General features: G+C 58.3%; 1 protein-coding gene and 1 pseudogene across 1 annotated transcript; one reads left to right on the top strand and one right to left on the bottom strand.

Moving 5' to 3' along the window:
- Positions 1-705: 705 nt before the first annotated feature.
- TEAD3 (TEA domain transcription factor 3) lies at positions 706-23,619 on the bottom strand. The gene is made up of 14 exons (XM_073810219.1): positions 23,493-23,619; positions 22,794-23,188; positions 13,130-13,388; positions 11,003-11,067; positions 7,002-7,064; positions 5,900-5,911; positions 4,853-4,990; positions 4,695-4,744; positions 4,048-4,109; positions 3,295-3,428; positions 2,959-3,132; positions 2,629-2,769; positions 2,398-2,550; positions 706-2,200 (listed from the first exon to the last, which is right to left on the bottom strand). The coding sequence occupies exons 1-14, from the start codon at positions 23,617-23,619 to the stop codon at positions 2,087-2,089; spliced, it is 1,887 nt and encodes a 628-aa protein (XP_073666320.1). The 3' UTR covers positions 706-2,086.
- LOC117313864 (ATP synthase F(0) complex subunit f, mitochondrial pseudogene) lies at positions 4,985-7,799 on the top strand (annotated as a pseudogene).
- Positions 23,620-23,623: the final 4 nt, after the last annotated feature.

Here is a 23,623-nt window from a genome sequence, read left to right as displayed (position 1 = left end):
CTAGAGTAGGGTTGCCAGATTCAGCAAATGAAAATACAGGATGCCCAGTTAAATTTGAATTTCTGATAAACCACCCATGTCCACTGAGGACACTGAGGTTTTCCCAGGCAGACAGGGGCAGGTTGGAGTCCAGCTTCCCCCGCCCCGCCCCCACCCCGGCTAGCAGCCATCCACTTCGGGAGCACTCACCTCCTTGAGGCTCTTTCCTCATGTGTGGAGTGAGGATGGGGCGGTGAGAACCAGTAGTAGCCACTGTGGACTGTGGGGATTTAACAGGGGGCCCATCTCAGTATTGAAGTCATCTGGGGCAAGTCACTTCATTTAAAGAGACAAGGCAACATAAGGCTCACTTCAGTGCTCAACTCACGACAGGAGGGGTGGGAAAAAGGTTGGAGTTGGCCAAACTTTCACAAGACCCCTAAATCCTATTTTCTTTTTCTTTTTTTTGGCCGTGCTCTTCGGCTTACAGGATCTTAATTCCCCGACCAGGGATCCAACCCGGGCCCTCGGCAGTGAAAGCGTGCAGTTCTAACCACTGGACCACCAGGGAATTTCCAAATCCTATCCATTTTGAGTGTGGCAGCGCTTGGGGCCTGCCAGCAGAGACGGAGTGGAGTGGGGTGACACACCAGGACCTGAGCCACGAGGAGTGCCCACCCGAAGCTGCCCAAACCCAGAGGTATGGCACACAACTGGTCACACGACTAACCCACAAACAAATAACTTTAATTTTTTTTTTTTAAGCAGGAGCTGGGCCTTGAGGGCCCCTGCGCCAGCCTTGCGCCACATTTATGATATAACCCATCACAGCTGGATTTAAAAAATACACAACAAATATATAATATACATTATAAAACCTAGGTTGGGTTTGGAGGTGGCCTGAGCGATATGCAAACTGTGAGGACCTTCAGGAAGCTCAGGGGTGGCCGGGCCGGGGGAGGAAGGGGCACAGTACTTCATACGAAATTCATAAATACCCACGGGCAGCGGGAGGACGGGGCTGGGGGCCGAGGAGCCTGGGTATTGAGAAGGGGCTGGGAAGGGTTAACCTTCAATCCCAGAACGGGGTGTGGGGAGCTGCTGCTCCAGGCCGGAGAGACTGAAGTGGGGAAAACAGAAGGGACAGGTGCCCCCCGAGGGTTCACCACCAGACGCAAGTCTTAGGCAAGAGAAAATGCCAAACTTTTCCGCTACCCCTTGTCCCTGGGCCAGTGGCCTGCCCAGGGGCTGGGGCTTCATCCTCCCACCTGACCCTCCAGCCTGCTTCAGGCCTGGGCCTGCCCCTGGAAGCCTTCGCCCATCGGGAGGCTGCTGGGTGGCTCGGGACTGGACCTGGGTCAGGCAGCTCTGAGGGCCGCACAGGAGTCCCCCGTGCTCTGGAAGGAGGTGGTCTGTTCAGGCCCCCAATCCAGCCGGCTGGCCCCTCAGTGCAGACCCTCCCTCCTGCCCCCGTGGCCAGCCCCCACTCCAGGGAGGTAGCATAAACCTGGGCTCTAGGGACAGGCAGCGCCGGGGGAGGACTCCAACTCCACCCACCCCTCCCACAGGTCCCTCCACTGAGATAGCGAGCCCCACGCTTGCCGTGCAGGGTCTGAGGATGGCACAAGGCACTTGGGGGCCTGCACGAGGCCTGGCACACAGCAGGCGCACAGAAAGTGTGGGCTCCTCTTTCTTCTTCTCAACTTGACCCCAACTCAACACTCCCCTTCTGGGGCCTCTGCACTCCGGTTCCCTTGGTCTCCATTCTGCCCTCACCCGCCCATCACAGTCCCGTGAGGGGCCAGCGGCCATGGGTGCCTGGGCTCAAAGGTGTCCTCCCAGTCTTTCGAGGCTGGGCAGAGCTGGGTATGGTGGTCAGCGTAACCGCCAGGCTGCCCCACCGCTGAGCTCTCCTCTCTTCTCCCTCAGTTAAAGCGCAGAACAGTGGCAGGGAGTGTGTGTGCAGGGTAGATGGGGAGGCCTCCTGGGTCCTGGGCCTGAGGCCTGGCAGGTGGATGAGTCCTCAATCCTGGACCCCTAGGGGTGCCAGGCAGGTGTGTGGAGAAGATGCTCGTCCTGGATTGTGATGGTGGGGGCGGAGGGCACCCTAGTCTTTGACGAGTTTGTAGACGTGGTGCTGGGCCCCGTGCTCGCTGGTGGAGACTTCAAAGACGAAAGCAATGACGAGCAAGGTCTCCTGGGAGTCCCGGCTCGTGACCACCTGGGGGCCGGGTAGGAAGATGCGGGAGGTCAGGTGGCACAGGGCCATGGGGCGTGCGGGCTGAGCAGAGCCTTCTCCTTTCTGGGGCTCGGTCTCCTCCTCTGAGGAATGGGTCTGGCCACCCCTGCTTCGAGGCCCCTGTGCCTGGGGTGCTCCCATGACCCCCCCGCCGCCCTCTCCCCCCGCCGCCTCCACACCTGCAGGATGGTGAAGTTCTCCAGGACGCTGTTCATCATGTACTTTTCGGGCAGGTGCTTGAGCTTGTGGATGAAGTTGATCATGTACTCGCACATGGGCGAGCGGTGGATGCGGTACACGAAGCGCCCGTTCTCCAGCCTGGCGTACTCGGTCTGCGGGAGCCGGGGTCAGGCGTCGCTCGGCTGGCCCGCCCCCAGCCCCCGCCCCCCGCCCCCTGGGCCCCCACTCACCTCCACCTTCTCCACCACCTGCTTGCCAAAGGAGCACACCTTGGTGGAGACGCTGATGGTCATGCTGTCGGCCGAGCTGTACTGGGAGCTGACCCCGTAGAAGGCGCCCGGGCCCTCCTGGATGGTGCTGTTGAGGTCGGCCTGGAGGAGGGGGCGGGGCGGCCTAAGGTGCTGTCCCAGGCCCAGGGAGGCGTCCCGCCCTGGGGCTGGGGGCATACATAGCCCACACAGTGCCCACAGGGCCGGGGAGAGGGGGTCGGTAGGGTAGGCCTGGGTGCATCGCACATCTGGGGGGACCCTTGGGAGCAGAGAGGGACCAGGGCAGCTCACCCAGAACTTGACGAGGAAGAAGGCGTTAGGGGGCCCCTTCTCATAGAGCTCCTTCAGGCCACCCTTCTTCTCGGGAAACTTGTCATAGATCTGACGCACATCCACTGCCTCCAGGGGCGGGTCTGAGAAGGCGGGATTCGTCTGGCCGATGTGCACAAACAGGTGTTTGCTGTACTGTGGGGAGGGCCCAGTACAGGGTCAGGAGAGCTCGAGAGAGTGCAGGCCCAGGGGGAGCGGGGGGCTGCAAGGGAACAGACCTGCCCTATGGCCTCCCAACCCCGTGACCCTGAGCTGTGGCCCTGGACCGCACAGACCCTGCCCCACCCCCTACGTTACCGTGTCAGGGTCGCGCTGCACCTCCATGAAGGCGGAATATTCGAGGAGCCGCAGCCGGGAGGAGGCGATGGTGCGGTCCTGCCACACAGGCACAGAGGCAGCAGCTGAGGGGAGCGGGGCCAGGGGCTCATAACCTGGGAGGACGAGACGGACCCTCGTCTGCACGGGCGCGTGTGCGGCTACACACAGAGCCACTCCCCACCCCCGCACAGAGCCTGTGTGCGAGCTGGAGAATGGTGCCCCTTTTGGACGGGAACACAGGCTGGATTTTGACTCCCCTGCCAGGTGTCCTTGTGCAGTGCACAGCCTGCAGCACCGTGTGTGGTGGCCCTAGTAATGTACATCAGTGGATTTTCCCTCATGTCACCATTAATGTGTGTCCAAACAGAAAATATAGACAAGTGAAAAACGTAAAAATAAAAATTACCCAGAATCCTAACTCCTAACGAAAGTAAAACTCTGAAGATTTCAGTGTATTTCCCTTGAAGGAATTATATATACATACACATATCAATGTGACACCTTTGGTGGTGTGTACTTGTAGCAGAGTTGTGGAAGCAACATTGTAAAAGGTAAGGGGGCTATTCCTGGCCTGTCCCAATCCCCTACAGATGCCAGCCACTCCTCCCTCCCAGCCCGCGCGCATGTACAGCGCGCGCACACACACATACAAGTCTGGCCCCAGCTCTTCTGAGCAGAGGTGCAGCTGCTGAGGGAGGGAGAGGTGGTGGCTGCCTTGTGCAGGGAACTTACTGCTGAGCGTCGGCGGCAGGGGTGGCTGGACGGGGTAGGCTGGCTGTGCAAAGGGCTTGATGCTGCAGACAGGAGCATGGGCTGGTTAGAGGGTCACCCCTTCCCCACTTTCCGCCTGGCCCAGTCACGTGGGTCTCATCTGGGATCCCACATAGGAAGCCACCAGGCCTTCCTGTGGAGGCCCAGAAATACATGCTGACCAGCTAACTCGTAAGCTTTTTGTTTTCTTCACGTCTTAACTTTATGAAGTCTGCCTGCATCTCACAACTGATGTGCACATTTAATGCAGCATTTCAAACCCACCCTGCAGAGCTGTTCATTAAACTGAGGGCATGTCTTAGGAAGAAAGTCATCTTAGAGTTGAAGGAGCTGAGAATACTTGACTACCTGACTTGTTGAATGAAAGACTGACTCAGAGATTAACTGAGTGAAAAATAATTGTAAGATGGATGACAAGTGGTTGATGAATGAACAAACACATGAATGAACAGACAGATGCATTAGCTCTCTTAACTGGCACTCTCCAACCCTCTATTTTTGAACGAAGACTTTGCTCAGCTGCTGCTGGAACCCAGATGGGAGGGGAAGTCCAGAGTGGCTGCCAGGGGAAAGAAGAGGGTGTGGGAAGGAAATGCCACCATACTCACTCCTGAGAGGGTCCAGGCTGCTGTCCCAGGAGAGGGGGGCTGCTCCAGAACTGCAGAGATGGGAAGAAGCCCAGGGTCCCTCAGTATCCAGGACCCCAACCCCGGCCCACCCTAAAGGCACTCCTTCACCCCAGTCCCACTTCCCAGGACCCCTGTACCCGAGAGGAAGTGGAGAAGACGGCCTGGGGCAGAGGGGAGGGTGGGCTGAACTTGTTCTGTAGGACGCTGGCTGAGACAATCTGGGCAGAGGACATGGACGCCATGCTCTGGAGGGCTTTGTCCTTGGAGACCTGGTCCTGAGGAGGGGAGAAGCCTTGTGAGGCCCAGGCCAGGCCAGAGACAAGACAGGGGCTTGCCTCAGGGGCCTCCCCCCAGGCCCTGTCTCCTAAGTGTACATCACCCCTCTGATCACAATCCACAATAAGAAATTATTTTACTCCATAACCCAGTATAAGCCAAAACAGTTCTCCTTATTTTGCTTATTTTGTGTGTCACGCACTCTCATATTTTCTGTTTCATCAGTGGTTCTCAAAGTATGGTCCACGGACCAGCAGCACCAGCATCACCTGGAAGCTTGTTAGAAATCAAATTCTCAGGCCCTAGCCCAGACCTACTGAATCTGAAACTCTGAGGGTGAGGCCGAGAAATCCGACTTCATAAGCCCTCCAGGTGATTCTGATGCAAGCGAAAGTTTGAGAACCACTATAATCCATTTTTTCAAAGATTTATTATTTATTTATTTTTGTTTATTTTCGGCCACATCAGGTCTTTAGTTGTGGCACACAGGCTTCCCTCTAGTTGTGGCGCGCGGGTTTTCTCTTCTTTAGTTGTGGTGCATGGGCTCCAGAGCGTGTGCGCTCTGTAGTCGTGATGTGCGGGCTCCAGAGTGCGCGGGCTCTGTAATTTGTGGCACACGGGCTCTCTAGTTGAGGCGTGCGAGCTCAGTAGTTGTTGCGCGTGGGCTTAGTTGCCCCGCAGCATGTGGGATCTTAGTTCCCTGACCATGGATCGAACCCACGTCCCCTGCACTGTAAGGCAGATTCTTTACCACTGGACCACCAGGGAAGTCCCTATAATGCATTTTTTAAAAAATGCTGTTTGCAAGCCTATTATATTGATTTCACAATCCATAATTTGAAAATCCTATATTAGGTGCTCTCCCCTCCATTGCCCCCCACCCCCCGGGGAGGGGCAGTGCTACTTACCAGGTTCATGGCCTGTGGAAGAGAAGGAGAATGGATTAGAAGAGACACAGAGGAGGGCCAGATGGGATGGAGGGACATGTCATTTCATCATCCTCCTCTCAATGCCCACCTGGCTCTCAGTTCCTGAGAAGTGCAGGGAAGCTCAGAGGTAGCTGTGGACCCTCCCCCAGCCCCACTGCCACCTAGAGGGAGTGCGTGCCAGCTGGGGGTTCCCTGGAAAGGGTAGGATGAGGGCAGAGGGGCTGGAGATCCAGATGGTGGACCAAGCTGGGGCCCCTTGGGTCTGTCCACGTGTACTGCACTTTAGGCGTGGGGACTGGGGCGGGAGGCCCAGTCTGCTGGGCATTTGTGGGCAGGGAGAAGAAGATGCAGCCTACAGGGGCCTTGACCTGGGCCAGGGCCATGAACCCAAGGCTCTGAGATCCTCAGCCACAGAGCAGCCAGGATTGAGCGTCCAACAAGGAATGGCCATGCCCGCCAGTCCCCACCAGTGTCTCCTCCCTGCCCACCTGGAGTCCCCATGCAATTAGCAAGCAGCAGTTAGGAGGAAGGAGAAAAGGAAAATGGAGAAGAAGAGAGGTGGGCCTTAGTGGCCCCCAGGTGGTCTTCCTCTCCCTCGCTGTAGGGCTGGCTGTCCCCTTGGGTTCCTGCTTACTCTCCAGGGGCTCTGACCCTGTGTAGCCTGAAGTGGCAAATGGGCTTCGTCTGCTGCTTGTCTTTCTGAGACCCCCCTGCTGCCCCCCATAGCTCCTCAGCCCCTTCCCTGTCCCGGGCTGGGGTCAGAGAGCAGCATCAGGCCTGGGCAGGGCCAGGCCAAGTGGCAGGGGACCCCATACCTTCAGCTTGGACTGAATCTCCCGAGATTTCCGCCTGGCTAGAACCTGCAAGTGGCTAGAGACCTGTAGAGAGAGAGAGAGAGAGAAAGAGAAAAAGAACAGAAAGAACAGAAGAGGCAAGAACAGAGTTTCAGCCAGAAAAGAGGCACAGTGCGGCCAGAGAGCCAGCCAAGGCAGAGGCCTGAGCCGTGCAGAGAAAGTGGTATTGGCGCCGTGAGTGAGAGGCCGAGGAAGGGCTGGAGGCCCCAGTCAGGCGCCCAACGTACCTTGATGCCAACCTGGTACTCCCGCACCTTCTTCCGAGCTAGAACCTGTATGTGGCTGGACACCTAGGGGCCGCCCCGCGCCCAGCCAGAGAGGAAAACACAGACAGTGAGGAGGCATAGCACAGGGTAGCCACGGGCAAGGAGCATCCCAGCCCTCATCTCTGGGACCAAATGTAAGAGGGGCAACCGTGGGGCCCCTGTGGGCAGACACACCTTGGCCCTGCCAATTCTGCCCTCTTTTGGCCCTGTCTTGATCAAGGGCCTACCGTGGCTTTCAGGAGCACCATGTACAGTTGTACAGGTTGTTCACTGCATAAGCGCACCTGGCCCAGTGAGGGCTAAAATCCAGCCCAAGCTCTGCTGGCCAAGCTATGTGCCCTGGTGCACGACTGCATCTAAAGTGGAGGAAGAGAGACCCAGGAATCCAAAATGGCATCAGTCATACCACTGAAGGAAGAGAAGCTCCTGGATGTCAAAATAGGGGAGCTGCCAAGCTGGATACTGACGCAGGATTTCACCCCTAAAGGCATTGCTGGAGCATTTCAAAGAGGTTACTACCAGTATTACAATAAGTATGTCAGTGTGAAGAAAGGGAGCTTCGCTGGGCTTTCTACGGTGCTGGCAGCTTACATGCTTTTCAACTACTGCTGTTCTTACAAGGAGTTCGAACACGAGTGGCCACGCAAGTACCACTGAAGAGGGCCCGGTGTGAAGGGCACACTCTGCATTCCTGACCTTTGCCCAGCAGCCCTGAATCCTTTCATATCCTAATTGAGAATTAACACCCAATAAAAGATGACTGGTAAACAACAGAGGAAGAGCATCTTTGTATTCTTCCAAAAAGGGGTGCCTTTTTCTCACTGGTGTCCTCAGAGGAGACACTTTTTTTTCTAATTGGCATCACAGAGGCTAGCCATGGCCATAATGCTCCTGCTGGCCACCAGATTATACATCAAGCCCAAAATCCTTCACAAAAGGTCTCCCCTGTACCACTGCCTAAATCCTCCTGAGAACCCCACCAGCTTGCCGGCCTATGAAACCTGGCCTGGTCTGACTCCTGCAGCTTCCTCCCCCAGTACACATTCCTTCTCCTCGGACTAATACATGGCAGTGTACACTATCTCTATGCACACAGTATGTGCTTTTAACTGCATTTCTTCTCCAGCCCCTCCTCCCTGAAGCCTCCCTGTCCTGGCAGACCTGAGCTAGTCACGGTCTGGATGTGTGCGCCCTGGGCTTGCACAACAGACCTTGGCATTGTCAAGGATCTGGCCCTCAGCCTCAGAGAACCTAAGTGTCACTGTTTTCCCCATGAAACAAGCGTGAGGGAACAGGTGGATCCTCTAAGCTGCTTCACACTTTCATTATCAGCAATTGCTGTTGGCTTTCTTTGCAAGTTGTTTTTATCTCCATAAAGAAACAGTTTCTTTTCTTTTTAATCATGGACTAAAAGTTACTATGTACGCGATGCTAGGCAGCCCCCTGCTGCTTGGTTAGAACCTAGGCGGGTGCTTCTCATGCCATCTCATGGTGCCTAGGATTCAGACCTATGTCTGGCAAGATTCCCGATCACTTCACGTCATGACAATAACTGACGTTTACCGAGCACAGCTACTATTGTTCCCAGCACTTTACATGTACCAACTCCTCTGACCTTTACAGCAATGCTAAGAAGTCGGTACTAATATTATTCCCAGTTTACAGATGATGAAACCAAAGCACAGAGAGGTTAAGCAACTTATCCAAGGTCACACAGATGAACCCAGGTGGCCTGACTCCACAGCCCACTTGGCCACCACCAATATACCCTTAGCCCAGAGAACTATCTCCAAATGGTCAACTCTGTGACAGCTGAAAGTCACATGGGACTTAATCCTAATGTAATATTTAGCTGCGTTTTCAATAAGGAGGCACTGCACTTGCTATTAATTGCTGTACGTATCTGTAAAAAAAAATGAAAATGGCATTTTTTTTCAACAGAGAGTAAAATGAAAACAACCAAAAAACCGTGCATGTCAGCGGGCTGCTCTTTGCGACACATAAAGACATGCCTTGTTCTCACAACCATAGGAAGGAACCCCCTTTAAGGAGATATCAGACATCAGAGTTCTAATACAGAATAAAGTTAGAGGAGTGCCACCCTTGCAAAATGACAAAGGCCAGAGGTTTTAAAAATCCTGAGCTTGCCGACAGCTCATTTGTAAAATGTTAACGTACAGCCAGCCTTCTCGGGATACCTGGCCAGGAGCAGGTATGATGCTGGACCCAGAATTAAGAGGCTCTGCTACCCTCCCTGGGCCTCGCTTAAAGATCCCTGGGCCCCTTCCAACTCTGACAAACAGGTTCCTATGAACATGTCTTTTGGGTGAAGCAGGACACGCTGGGACAGTGCCCTCCTCCTGTGCCTGGGATGGCTTTCTGTTTATAACTACAGTAATAATAATAGCAACAGCAGCGGCACATTCTTATACAAATACACTCTGTTCTACATATCAGCTATTGAATGGCTGAGGAACAGAGGCTGGAGATGAGGCACCCCCTGCCCGCAGGTATAGGAGCAAGGTATTTGAACCCCAGGGCTGATCAGCCAGTATTCCTCCTGTGGCCCCAGGCTCCAGGGAACTGGGCCCTTGTCCGTCCAGTTCCTCGCCGGATCCCTTGTACCGAGAACATAGCAGTAGCTCAATGATTTGCTAAGTCAATAAATGCTGTACATGAACTGGCCCAGGGAGAGTGGTTAATAAAGGCCTGAACAACGAGGGAGCATTTCTACTCCCGCATTGGGTGCGTGGACCCAGAACCTTCCTTTAAGACAGTGAGGATCTCGGGGGTGGGTGCAAGGCTCAAACCCCAACCAAAGAGGGAGGTTTGGGGGGCTGAGGGCCAGAGCTGGCCTCGGTTCTCCAGGTCCCTGCTTAGAGCCTGCCTCTCTCCCGCCACCCAATCATCTCCCAAATCACCAGTTTCTTCCGTCCCTACCACCACTACCCTCACCATTGCCGCTGCCCAGGCCACCGCTGCTGACCTAGGTCCCTGCCTTGGCCTGGTCCTCTCTATCCACTGCCTTGGGCGTTCCGGAGACGAGATGCCTTGACAGCTGCCACGTGCCACACCCTGATCTATTCCCTTCCAAGGCCCCCAGTTGCCCCCAGGAAAACCTGTCCCTCTGGCCTCCAGCTCAATCTCTCACAGCCCTCGGCTTTTCCCACCCCTCCCTCCACACACCACACTGCTAACGGAAGGCTCTTTCCTGCCCAGTGGGTTGAATCCTGGATCCACCACCTACCCGCAGAGTGACCTTAGGAAGTTACTTAACTTCCCTGTGCCTCGGTTTCCTCACCTGTAAAATGGAGATAATTACTGTACCTACTTCATAAGGTTGCTATGAGGACTAAATAAATTAATACAAAGTCAGCTCTGAATGGGCTTACAATTACTATTTGTATAGCCAACTTCCTCAGCCTGGAAGAATCCTCTCCCTTTTTCCTGCCTGGCTAAATCCTCTTCCTTCTTAAAAATACATCTTGAGTGTCATCTCCTCCAGGAAGCCTTCCTAGCCCTCCCCCCTCCCTTCCCCTCCCTGGTCCGGGTTCAATGCTTGTCTGACAGTACATGCTCCGATCTCAGCCATGCTGCCCTGCTCTGCCCTCACCTGTCCAACTGCCTGTCTCCCTGACTGGTCAGCGAGCCACTCAGGGCAGTGACATGCAGCTGCCACATTTGCCCACTGGGGCGTATCTGTGGTCGCTGGATCACAGGTCTGGGACGGGGGTCAGAAAGGACAGTGGGGACTTCCCTGGCGGTGCAGTGGTGAAGACTCCTCGCTCCCAATGCAGGTGGCATGGGTTCAAGCCCCGGTCAGGGAGCTAGGGGAGTGGGTTGGGCAAGGGGGCAGCTCTGAGGAGGCAGGCAGGGCAATGGGACAGCTCGGCCTGGGAGGGACTGACAGAGGCAGGGGAGTGTGTGCGGGCAGAGGGGTCGCAGCATAAATTATCTTTTACCTGTTTTCTTGTCCGAGTCTTTCCCGTCCTCAATTTAATATACCGTGCGATCAACTCATTTCGGCCTAGATTGGGGTGAGAGGAAAAAATGGGGAGTGGTCAAAGGGGACCCCTGGTGGCTGGAGACCCCCCCACCAGCTGGAAATACACCAGGCCCCTCCCACACATGCTGCTCTTGTTTTCTCTCCCCACTCTCTTCGCTCCACCCCACCTAAGGGGCACAAGCGGGGTGGGTGAAGGATGGTGGGGAAGTCCCAGAGCTCCCCCCACCGCCTCCAGGACCTGGGGGGCTGCTGTTGGGGGAGGGGCAGCAGAGCAGGAGGTGGAACAATGTCAGGCGGCTTGACAGGTTTCCCTGCGAGACAGACAGGGGCAGGTGTGGCCGAAGGGCTGCAGGACAGCTGGGCCCCTCACTCCCAGCCCCCCGCAGTGCTTCCTTCCTCTCCGTGCTGTCACCAGCTCCAAACCTCCGAGGGTAAGGGCGTGTGTGTGTGTGTGTGTGTGTGTGTGTGTGTGTGTGTGTGAGAGAGAGAGAGAGAGAGAGAGAGAGAGCGCGAGAAAAAGAGAGAGAGAGAGAGAGATGTCTGGGCATGCATACCTGTGTGTGTCTGTAAGAACTCTGGCCTGGGTTCCTGTCCTAGCTGTCCTTGCCACCAGGAGACCCTGGACAAGTCCCTGCCCTTCTCTGGTGAAACGGGCAGGAAGGACCAGATGGTCTCCAACACGTCTCCTACACTGACAGCCTGGGTCAAGATGTGTCACTGAGCATGTCACTGTGTCCTTGAACCTGTCACCCCCATGTCACTGGTTACCAGTGTCTGTCCCTCCCTGTGAGAGAGTGCAGCCCATCAAACTTGGGGTGGGGGGCTCTGCTCAGCACCAGGGACCCTCTGGGGGCCCAGAGGCTGGCCGGCATCCAGGGGGCTTGGCCCTTTAAAGGGGGTGCTTGGGACGCACAGTGAAGCATGTGTTAGCATCCTCAGCGTGTAGGCTTCTTACCCCCAAATTCAGGCCCCCTGCCCCCCAACCCCATAGCCTCCCCAGAAGGACCGCATTCTCCAGATTCCTCTTCCATGACGGAACTGGCCCCACAGCTCCTCCCTTCCTGCCTGCCCCTCTCCACCCCACTCCCTCCGCCCTGTCTAAAAATACCCTGTGGGGCTGCCCCAGCCGTCTGGGAGGGAGCAGTGGGGGCAGGCAGCCCCCGCCCTATGGAAGGCACCCTGGAACATCTGCCTGCCCCGTGAGTGGGGCTCTGGGGCTGGGGGTGGGCGTGGCACGGTTGTGGGGCAGGGGACACGGGGCAGCCCAGCCGGTGCTGGACACTGGGAGGGGACAGGCTGAGGGCCTGCCTCACCCAGCCATAGGCTGTCGGGGCGGGTTGGAGGGAGCTGGCAAGGAGTCAGGCCCCAAAGGGTTGAGTTATCCCAAAAATGCAGCCCTGGGAGAGCCCTCTCAGGGCTGGACCAGGGTGGATGCTCCCTTCTGGAGGCAGGAGGTGGGCAAGGTGGCAAAGAGAGGGGCCAGGAGAGCAGCAGACTTGGGAGGGGGTGTGAGGAGTGAGGGAGTCCCCTTGTCTCTCCAGCGCCCTTCCCCACGCAAGCCCTGTCACACTGTGGGCCTCCCCGCAGTGTGAAGCAGCCCCCTCTCCACGCCTCCTGTTCTCTGGAGGGAACTCGCCAGTGGGAAACACTGTTCTCTGCTGGGATCCCACCCCAGGTCTCACCCCTCGGGCTCCCCCACGTCCTCCCAGGAGAGGGACCCTCTCCTGGGCCCAGCCTAGAACACACCGGATTGACCCAGTTTCCCGGGCCCACTGAGTCACCCCGAAACCTCCAGGCTGGCCGGGGCGAGGAGAGGAGGGGCAATCGGGGGTGGGCTGGGGGGGTGGGGGTGGGGTGGCGTGTGGGCTGCGCTCAGGTGGAGGGGGCAAACCTGGCCTGTTTATGAGGAGGATCCAGACACACAGGCTTGCACGCCCAGACCCGCCCGCCCTCAGAGGGCTGGCGGCCTCCGGGACTTCGCCAAACCGGTTGGGTGAGGGGGCAGAGAGCAGAGGGAGGGGTGAGGAGGGCTGGACCGCCTCCCCAAGTCCAGTCCAGGGTCCCTGTGCCTCCCCACACGCACCGTACATCTTGCCCTCGTCCGACAGGATGATCTTGCGACGGCCGCAGGGTGGGTAGATGGCCAGGGCCTCCTGGAAGCTCTGCTCGATGTCCGGGCTCCACACGCCCTCCGCATCGTTGTCCAGCCCCTTGTCCAGGCCCTCGGGCCCATCCTCCCGGGCCTCCCCGGGGCTGCTGCTGGCATTCCAGCTGTTGGACGCTATTGTGCTGGTTGCTCTGGGCTCTGGGCTCTGGGCCTGAGCCCACTGGGCAGCCTGAGCCTGGGGGGCAGACGCAGAGGGGTTAGGGCAGGGTCCTCCCAGACCACAGCAATCTCCACCCCTGGGGCAGGTGCTCCAGGGTTGGGTGGAGGCAACCAGAGGTTATGTTTAGTCAGTGCTGTGTGACCTTGGATGAGTTACTTCACCTCTCTGAGCCTCAGTCCTGTAAAACGAAGGAAAGGTCTCCTTTGAGGTTGTGAGGGTTAAAATGAAATGAGATCAGACAAAGTGCCAACCATGATGCCTGGTGGTGATCAACAGTAACAATGCTTTATACCTACACAGTACTTTTGTGGGGAAAAAGTACTTTCATATTTATTCAATCCTCAAAATTAAGGCAGGGAGGGCAAGGAGTGATGCCCATTATTCAGATGAGGCAAACAGGCTCACAAGGCCATGCAGCTGCCAAAGGCACCATGATGGGCAGAGAGAAGGACCACGAGGGGCAGGGCCCAGGGCTTCTACAGCTCTCAGAGGGGCTCCTTGGCTCTCGCTCTGCCAGCTCCTCCTCCTTGTCATCTGGATCCCCAACCAGGGACCCCCACCCCTCATTCTCCCCCCCCAGCATCAGTGCAATCCTGCCAAGGACCCGCTGTGGTCTGAGGAGGGTCCCAGACCCAGGAAGGGTACAGTTTTGCCTTCCCCAAAAGATTACTCATGAGAACCCTGCCAAGGAACCTAAACGCAGGGCAGGAACTGCCCCAGGAATCATGAGACGGGAGCGACACTGGCTGGTAAGGGAGCAGCTGAGAAGGTGCCTGGCCGACAGCCTTGCTCAACCCCACCCACTCCTCCATCCCACTTCCTGTTCCTGCACCTCCTGGCCCCACAGCAGCCCATAAACCACCCACATGCTGGCCCCTGCCCTGGCCCACATCGTGGATGGGCCAGGGCTCTGTAAACTCTGAGTTCCCTGCACACTCCAGGCTGGGTTATTAAAGCAGATCACACCCAAACAGTCCCCCAACACACACAGCTCTAAGGCTCACCCCCCGGCTCCCTTCAGCCTCAGAACCACATGTCCAAGGTGTATCAGGGTCCTGGGAGCCCCAGAGCCCCAGATGGCTAGACCCCAGGACTTTGCTCTGGGCTGTAGGGAAAGGGGGGCGCAGGGTGGAGAGTGGGAGACCCCATCAGAAGCTGGGGAAGAGACTTCTTTCCCCTCAAACAAGAATTCCAGGTCTTGTCAAGTGGGTGGGGATTTTCCCTGTGGGGGCCACCTCTTTGCTTTGGAAGGCTTGAAGGCAGTTGCTAGTGGCATGGGATGGGGAGGGCCTGGGGGCCTGAATGTCAGATGGATATAGAGTTTACATTTAACTCTACTACGAATGACAGCACCTGCATACGGCAGGCCCTAGTCTGGGACTTTATACACATTGACTCATTTAATCCTCACAATCACCTATGAGGTAGATACTATTATTGCTTCTACTTTACAGATGAGGAAACCAAAGAACAGAGGGGTTAAGCAATTTGCCCAAGGACACACAGCTGGTAAGTGCTAGAGCTGGGTTCTGAACACAGGCAATCTAGCTTCAGTCTCTTAACCAAGGTAAGAAGCCCCACCATCTGCAGAGGGAAAGGAGGCCCAGCATGGGTTGTCATGGGTTGTCATGGCAACCACCTGAGAATGCCCAGTGGGGTCCAGACCACAGGGTCCCCCCCAGCACAGGTGGCTGGAGCAACTTCAAGGACCCCCAGACCGCTGTAACCCTTCCTGTGAGGTCTCCAAGACCACCACACCAGAAGGCAGCCAGGGAGAGAGGAAGCCATGCTCCTGACGGGTCAGAGGGGCCACACCCCTCTGCTCACTCCCGCAAGCTGTATTCTCATCCCCATCCCCTCCTCAACCCCTTGAAGGCAAGTTCTTGTAATAAGAGTGGGGGGGAGGGGTGGGATGCCGGGGGACACAGCGGCGCCTATACTGAGCTAGCTGGGAGGCAAGCCACCGCCCCACCCCAGTGCCCCAAGTCTGACAGTGCCACAGGCGGCGTTTGAGGGGAGGCAGAAGAGGGACTACAATGAGCTAAGACCCCTCCCAACAGAGTCCTCAATCCATTTCCCCCCAAATCTTTTCCTGAGGCCTCCCTCAGAGCAGCAGGGGCCTGGCGCATGGGGGGCCCTGGCAGCCCCAGACTTTTCAAAGCAACTTTCTTGCCTCCCCCAAGTCTGTGCCCGCCTCCCCTCATCCAGGGAGTGGCCCCCCCTTCTCGGGGTGATGTCAGCCCCGCCCCGCCCCCCGCAGGAGCACTGTGGCCAAATATGGCGAACACAGCAGTGCTTGGGAGCTGGGACAGACTGGGGGGGCGGGGCGGCGGCCCCTGGCTGGAACTGCTGGCAGCTGGTGAGGGGGAGGGGAGCCCAGGGGGCGGCCACAAGGACAAGTCAAGGAGAGAAGCAGGACCACCATCCCTTCCGCTGGCTCACAGGCACATGCTAGACTCACTTTCCAGGAACACCCCTGCGGGGAGAGGCACCCACACAGGGGTCCGCAGGTGACCCCCACCCCACAGAGCAATGCACTGGAGCACGTGTGTGCAGTACGCTGCATGGGTGCGCGAGCGGACACCCCAATAAGAATGTTTGTACCCCCAGACCGAGGCATACCCGTGGGCAATGGCAGGCGGGCAGCTGAGCCCCGCTGGGGGCTGAACTGGGGTCTCTGTCCTACCGCATCACTCAGGAGCAGGTCAGTGCAAGGAGTCTGCACTGGCTGCTCTGGCTTTCCCAGAGTTACTGCTGTGGGATGAGGACAGAGGTGAGAGCAGGCCACCCTCCTCTCCTTAGACCCCAAACCACTGGGACTCAGGCTGGGGGCAGGGAGGAGGCTATGGGTTCCTCAGCCAGCTGCAGGGCTGGACTGAGGCCAATGTGGGACTCAGGCATGGTGGAGGGGGCTGCCTGGGGTCAGAGGGCAGGCCCCAGGGGAAGGCAGCCCCAGCCCAGCATTGGGTCTTATCTGCCCTTTACAGAGTGGGGTTGACAGGGGTGGCAGCCCCCCAGCTGCTCGTTGACACTGTCCCAGGTGTCTAGAACCTCTGCGTTGCTGGGCTGCACCACCAGGAGGGGTGGGAGAAGGGGGAGAAAGACCCAAGTGAGAGGCAAAGAGGGTGGAGCTTGGGATAGACAGGAGAGGAAGGGGGACACAGTGTGGGCAAGTCTGGGGGTGGGTGAAGAGAGCAGGAGACAGACAAGAAAACAGACAAAAGAGACGGGACAGTCACAGAGTGAGAGACAAAATAAAGAGACCTAGAGAGGGGATCTTGGAGTGAGACCCAGAGGGAGAGACAGAGATCCAGAGAGAGACAGACTTACGGAACAGGTAGAGTGCTGGAGAGAGTGAGAACCACAGACATTGGGGGGAGTGAGGAGACAGTGAGGGAGAGAGTCACTATGACCAACAGAGACAGAAAGACAGAGACCAAGATGGAGGAGATGGAGACACACAGATGAAGGGGGTAAATCACTAAACTCAGACACAGGCAGGCAGTGAGGGAGGGGAAAACCAGATGGTGGTGAGAGAGAAAAAGAAAGAGAGCGAGCGAGCGAGCGAGCCAAGGACAGAAAGACTCAGAGGCTGCGGCAGACCTCGGGGGAAGGAGTGACCAGGGGAGCCACTGCTGGGGGCTGGGGGCTGGGGGCTGGTTTCAGCCACAACAGGGCCACATGCAGGACATCCCCACTCCTGGCCCATCTACTCCCCAGCCCTCCTCTCGGACCACCTCCCATCTCCCTGGTATTGCACAGCCCAAGGACCTCCTGTGTTCTCGCTCTAACTTTACCCTCAATCTGACCAGCACACACCCGCTTCCCCTCTCCCAGGGCCTTCTGAGGTCAGAAGGTGCCTCTGGGTGGTGGCCGGGTAGGAGATAGGAGGCTGGGTGAGCAGGCCTCAGGGCCCTGAGGGAGATAAGGGGCACCTTGCTGCCCACTCCCCACCCTGGGGCCAGACCTGCTGGAATAACTGGCTGGACAGCTCCAGGGGTGGAGGCCAGCGCAGGGGCTGCTACAGAGGCCCTAGGTCCTCACCCCCCAAGGCCCCCGCAGCCTCCAGACCACCCAGCCCTCTACCGCCTTTCAAGTAGGGGGAGGGATGGGCTTGAAACCTGGGCTTCCCCAGAGCTTCTGCCTGGTGGGGGATGCAGAAAAGGCAAGTCCAGGCAGGTGTCTGCACCCGGCGCCCCTCCCCCGGCACCAGCCCCGCGGGGAGGTCGGACTGAGCCCGGTGACTGTGCTGCGTCTAGTGGGCAGCAGTTGTCCACTCTTGCAGGACTTCAGCCCTCAGAGTGCTCTCACTTTGAGTGAGAACATCACTCAAAGTGTGGGAAGATTAGTGAAACCAGCAGTTTCATCCGGAATGCCCTGCCCCCAAACCTGGGCTGGGCTGGCCAGCCAGGGGGGCGAGGATGGGGCAGGCGGTAGATGAGGGCTAAGGGAGCCTCCCCGCCTCCTCCGCTTTTCCCTCCTTCCTCCCCACCCACCCCCACAGCGGGCCAGCTGTTCTCCAGCTGCCAGAGGCTCCCACCCTAGAACTGGCCGTGCTCTGGTTGGGATGGGAGAGCAGGGCAGGCGGGATGGGGATGGTGTCTGCCTCCCCCACCTGCAGGCCAAGGACCCCTGAGGGACCCTGCCAAGTGACCACACCCTGCCAGGCTGGAGATGGAGTACCCTCCTCCCTGGAGCAGGGTCGAGATTTTTACAGGAGGAAGCAATTTGCAGAACCCACTAGGAGGGAGGTGAAGGGGGGCTTCCCAGCCCTCCCCAGCTTACTAATGTGCTTCCAATTTGGGAATCCAGTCTCTGCACCCACCCACCCCCTCTCCTAGGGCGCGGGCTCCTCGGGGAGCAGATGGGGCAGGGTAGCCCCCCAGGCTTCCCTCTCCAAGGCTCATCCTCACTGTCACCCCTGCTTCCAGCAGTGTAGGAGGGAGGGAAGAGACTCAGAGCCCTCAAACCTCCTGCAGGAAGAAGGGGCCCACTTCCCACACCTCCCTTCACCCCCACTCTGAGACTGTCCTGTCTCATCTCATCCCACTCCAGGAAGGCCAGGGATCCAAGCTGGAGGGGGCGGGGATGCAGCCAAGGGGTGAAACTGGGTTTCACAGCTCTCAGTGAACATGTCAGAGGGCCCCTTGGACTCTGGATCACCCACTGAGCTGCCACTAGTCCCTCAGTCAGTTGCCCCCTCAGGAAGGTCACAATGTCAATGTCGTCTATAAACACACAGGCTTTCCCTGGGCGTCTCCTCTCTATCAAACGCACACACTCCTCTTCACAGCTACTGTCCTGCACATTCACTGTTACCTGCATCTCCCTTATTTCTTTTTCTTAACTTCTTTTATTGTGATAAAACATATGTAATAAAAAATGTACCATTTTAATCGTTTTTAAGTGCACACTTCAGCGGCATTAAGTACATTCTTTCTTTCTTTCTTGTATTTTTTTTGGCCATGTTGACAGCACATGGGATCTTAGTTCCCCGACCAGGGATCAAACCCGTGCCCCCTGCACTGGAAATGCGGAATCTTAACTGCTGGACCACCAGGGAAGTCCCATTCTTTCTTTGTTTTCAACAGTTTTCTTTCTGTGGTCCTCCATGTAGACACCACATGCATTGGGGTCACAGTCCCCCAAATTCATCATACATGGCATCCCACACCATATATGCCACAGTCCTGAAGGATGTCACCCCCACTCCCCCACAGTCGCAAATCATCTCAGATGTGACCACCCACAGAGTCGGTCTCAGTCACACCCCACAAACAGCACCGTCCCTCCATGTGCGGAGTTTCTTTCTCGTGCTCAGTCTCACCCACACGCCTGATTTCACACTCAGCTGTTGCCACAGCTTCTCAGCACACGCCTGCTGCACTGGGTATAGTCCGCCGTGTCACAACGGTTTCCCCCTTACACACACATGTACACCATGTTGTGACAACTTTTCTCATACGTGGTGTCATATATAGTCATACACAGACCATCAGAGTTTCTACAAACCCAAGGTCATCTCATTTGCTGTTCACACTGCGCCATACATAGGCATGCAACAGCAACATACGCCACACAGAGTGTCACTCATTCTGCTTCTGACACACACAGCATCACACAATCGCAGTGTCCCTCACACACCTGGGGCATTGGAATCCCATCCAGACACGAGTGTGAGCTCACACCGCTAGTCAAGCAGACGGTGTCTTTCATAAATGTACCCCATGTGATGGCCCCTCACACACATAGGTCCCCCATACAGCCACACACACACACACACACACACGCAGCGTCAGCCACACACTAAGAACATCATTCATAGTTTCCCTCCTGTACCTGCAGTGTCAGTCACACAGAGAATATCATAGCTTCTCTCACACGTGAATGTTACCAAGTCACAATATTGCATACAGTTGCTCTCACATGCAGTCACACACACAAACTGGTTTTACCCAGTTCCCCCCACCTGCATCCACCCCCCCAGCATCACCCACACAGAGTGTCCCACTCGGCTTCTCTCTCACACACATCTAGCGGCACACACAGTGGCACTCTCGTTTCCCTCTATCACTTCCTGTCCTGTCGGGCCTGGCAGGGAGCACAGGAAGCAATCAGCACTCTAGGAAACCTCAGGGGCCGAGGCTTTGGGATTTGTAGAGCGACAGAATTCTCTGGCTCCTGCCCCCAGTCCCCTGTGGGACCCTGAGCGGACCCGCAGAGCCCGCTCCCCGCCAGAGTCCTCCCTGGAGGGGCAGGGCCTCTCCTGCAGACCACCCTAGGCTGGCACACCAGAGGGGAGGGGAGGGCAGGGCGAGGCCACGGGGGACAGGGCCTCCACCCCAGCTCTGAGCAGAGGAGCTCCTGCCATGGCCCCAGGGCGGCCCCAGAGGGAGACCTGGACCCTCAAGGCCACCCCTCAGACCCCACAGCTCCTGCAGTGCCCACGTGGGAAGCAGAGACTGCGACCTCCTGGCCACCTCCACAGAAAGCTGCAGCACTGGGAGCCCTCTTGGCTCCCTGGAGCCTGGCACCACCAGCTCCCTCCCCCACTGTCCTCCCTGTCAGCTGGCCCCTAGGCACCTCTCCCTTCCTGAGCGAAGAGGTGGACAGGGCTGGGAGCTTTCACTCTCTTCCAACTTCCACCCTGAGCCCCTAGAGGTGTCTGGGAGAGGGGTCGGCCATCCAGGCGGCCTCTGAATATCATTTACCCTGCCCCGCCTTGCCAGACCCCACTGCCACCTCCCAGGGCAGTTCCCTGGACTCCACCGGCCTCCCTCTCCCCTGACACCTGCTGTCTGTAACCTTTTCAGCCACTCTCACCTGCTTAGCTGCCCTCAGTCACCCCCTGGTTAGCCCTCACCTTCTTCTTAGACCACTGGGTCACCCACTCACCTCTCCAGGCCCCACCAGGTTCAGGTTCCACGATGGGAAGAGAGGGAAGGCTGACTGATTAGGAGACAGAGACTCCGAGAGAAGCTCAGAGAAAAGGGACCTGAGAAGTCATGGATTCCAAACAGGGAAACTGAGGCCCACCAGGATGACACAACTGGTTAAAGGCCCAGCTGGGGCCAGATCTCTTAATTTCTTGACCTCCTCTGTTTGAGAGGTCTCCTTCTTGTTTTAATATTTACCCAACTGTCAGAATGTACCAAGGTGAGGGTGGGAGCAGGGCCCAACACACACACACACACACACACACACAGGGTAGGAGCAGGGCTCAGGACACACACACACACACACACACACACCCCTGTCACACACACACACCCCTGTCTCACACACACACCCCTGTCTCACACACACACACACACACACACACACACACACACACCTGTCCTGCCAATCACTGACCATCCTACTCAGCCATTCCCTTGCTCAAATGCACTAATTAGCATTAATTATTGTTCCTCCCTGGGGGGATGGTGGTGGGGGAAGGCCCACAAGGTTGAGACTCCCATTGGATCCCAGCCTCTCTCTGAGGAGGGGGCATCCAGGGCCACTGAAGTCACTGTCACCATATAGCCTAGTCCTAGAAAATACATCTGTTTATCTCCTAGGGATCTAGAAAGACCACAGAACGTGGTTCTGTGGTGGCATCGCTTGGGGGAGGTCTTGGAAAAGGAGCTACAAGAATCTGGAAGGGAGGAATACCTAATTCCCCCAAATCTCTAACTTTTGGCAACTTTAGATTTCCCTCCTTACCCCAGGCTGCCCCCAGCATTCTGGCCAAGGAGGCGCCCTGGCCCCCTGCACTGGGGTGGAACATGTGGACACAGAATCAGCTGCAGGAGGCCGGATATACAGAGGCGCCGTGGGCTCGCACCAGCCCCTCTGAGCTGTGTCCAGCCCCCATCCCCACCCCCTGCTCTCCTGGGCTACAAGTCCAGGCCTGACCTGGTTCTGCCTCTACCTGGAGCGAGTAAAGACACAGAAGGAGGTGCCCCCTGAGAAGCCCTACACCAGCGCCTCATTCCCCCTTGTTCAGAAAGAATCTCTCAGCCCTGGATCAGGGCCCCTCTCCTGGAAAGGTGACACAGTGGGGTCTCCATGACACTGCCGTGCGGCCTGGCTAAGCTGGAAACCAGACGCAGACAGGCACTCCCGGCCTTCCTTCCCCAGGCAGGAGTAAAGGGCATGACAGACAATGGTGGGGGTGGTGTTGGGGGGTTAGGGTTAGAGGAGACAAGCGGCCTTCAAACCCTCTAAAGTCTAAACAAGGGCTCTGAGGAAGCGTGGCGAAGAGAAGGCCCCAAATCCAGCCCCCTTTAGAGCCAGGCTCACAGAGCTCAGGGCTGGAACTCCGAAAACTCCACCCCGACGCAGGCGGCAGACTGGAGGGAACTTAAGCTCCTGCCCCTCAGGGGGCACACGCCCGGGGCGCGCAGCTTTGCTGCCGGACACCCTCCACGATCCGGCACGGCTGCGGGCACCGCGCGCAGGAGCCGGCCTGGGCGCCGGGAGGCCGGGCCCGAGGCCTGCGTGGAGCTGGGGCCCAGCGGACTCCGAGAGAGCGCCAGCTGGGAGTCCAAAGGGCGGCGGGGCCCGGGACTGGGAGCTCCCCGGTGGCAGGCCCCCCAGACCGTGCGGGCCCCCAGACCCCGACCTCGACACCCCAAAGGCGGACGTTGGGCCAGGCGATGGCACCGGAGCCAAGCTCCCGTCTCCCCGACCTCCCCCGAACAACTCGTCCGGGTCGCGGGGGGGTGGGATGGGGGTGGGGTGGGAGGGGTGGGCGGGGCTTCCCGGAGGGCTTCCCCCCCTTTCCTCTAAACTTCCCGGCACCCAGATCCGGGGCTCCGGCTCAGGCTGGACAATAGCTCTGGGAACCAGCCCCCCTCGAGTGCCCCCCCAACCCAGAACCAACCAACCAAACCACCTCTCCCAGCAGGGCCTCCTCCCGGCGTCCGCCCGGCTTACCTGGTCCGATCTCGCGGGGGCGCTCCGGCCGGGCGGCTCCGCCGGGCGCGAGGGAGCGAAGAGGGGGGCCGGGGAAGGGGGGTCTTGGGGAGGGGGCTGACCGGAATGTGCGGAATGAGCCGGGCTGGAGCGGGAGGCGCCGGGCGCGGAGGAGGGAGCGAGCGGGACGGAAAGTTTGTGTTGAGGAGCCGGGACTGGGGGTGGGGGCTGCGGGGAAGGAGGGGGCGGGGCGCGCAGGGGGGCGGGCACCAGCCTGGAGGGGCGGGGCCGCGCGGGGCCGCGCAGGGCCGCCCCCGACCGCGCTTGGGCTGCCCACCCTGACGCTTCGGGACCCCAGGCGACCCCCGGCCTCTCCGCGCCTGGGCGCCCCGTTCCTCGCCTGCCGGAGCGGCGCTCTTAACCTCCCTTGCCCTACCCTACCTCCCCAGTCCCCCGCCGGAATTTGGGGCTCCGGCCTGGGCGGGGCCGAGGGCGGAGCTCCCACCTCGGGGGCAGGACTCCCGTCGGTGCAGGGGCCGGGGTGCCGCGTCACTAGGAGCCCGGCGGAGCCGGGGCGCACGGTCTTCGGGTCTCCCTACCCCCTACCCGAGTCCCGAACGGCCGAGGCGGAGCGCCTTCTCCCGACTGAGGGCCCGCCCCCTTACTCCTCGGGCCCCAGACCCGGCCCCGCCCTGGAGGCTGCGCCCGCCCTGCCCGAACCCGGTTTGTCTGGTTCTCCCCGAGAGGCTTGTTTCTCGAATTTCTCCCTTTCCCCCTCTTCCCGGACCTCCGGGGCCCTCCCTCTCGGCCCGGCTCTCCGGGGCCCCCGCGGGGGGCGTCTCGACATCGCG

The sequence above is a fragment of the Tursiops truncatus genome, chromosome 10 (assembly GCF_011762595.2).
Source record: "Tursiops truncatus isolate mTurTru1 chromosome 10, mTurTru1.mat.Y, whole genome shotgun sequence".
NCBI lineage: Eukaryota > Metazoa > Chordata > Mammalia > Artiodactyla > Delphinidae > Tursiops > Tursiops truncatus.
This window is presented reverse-complemented; position numbering and strand designations above follow the sequence as displayed.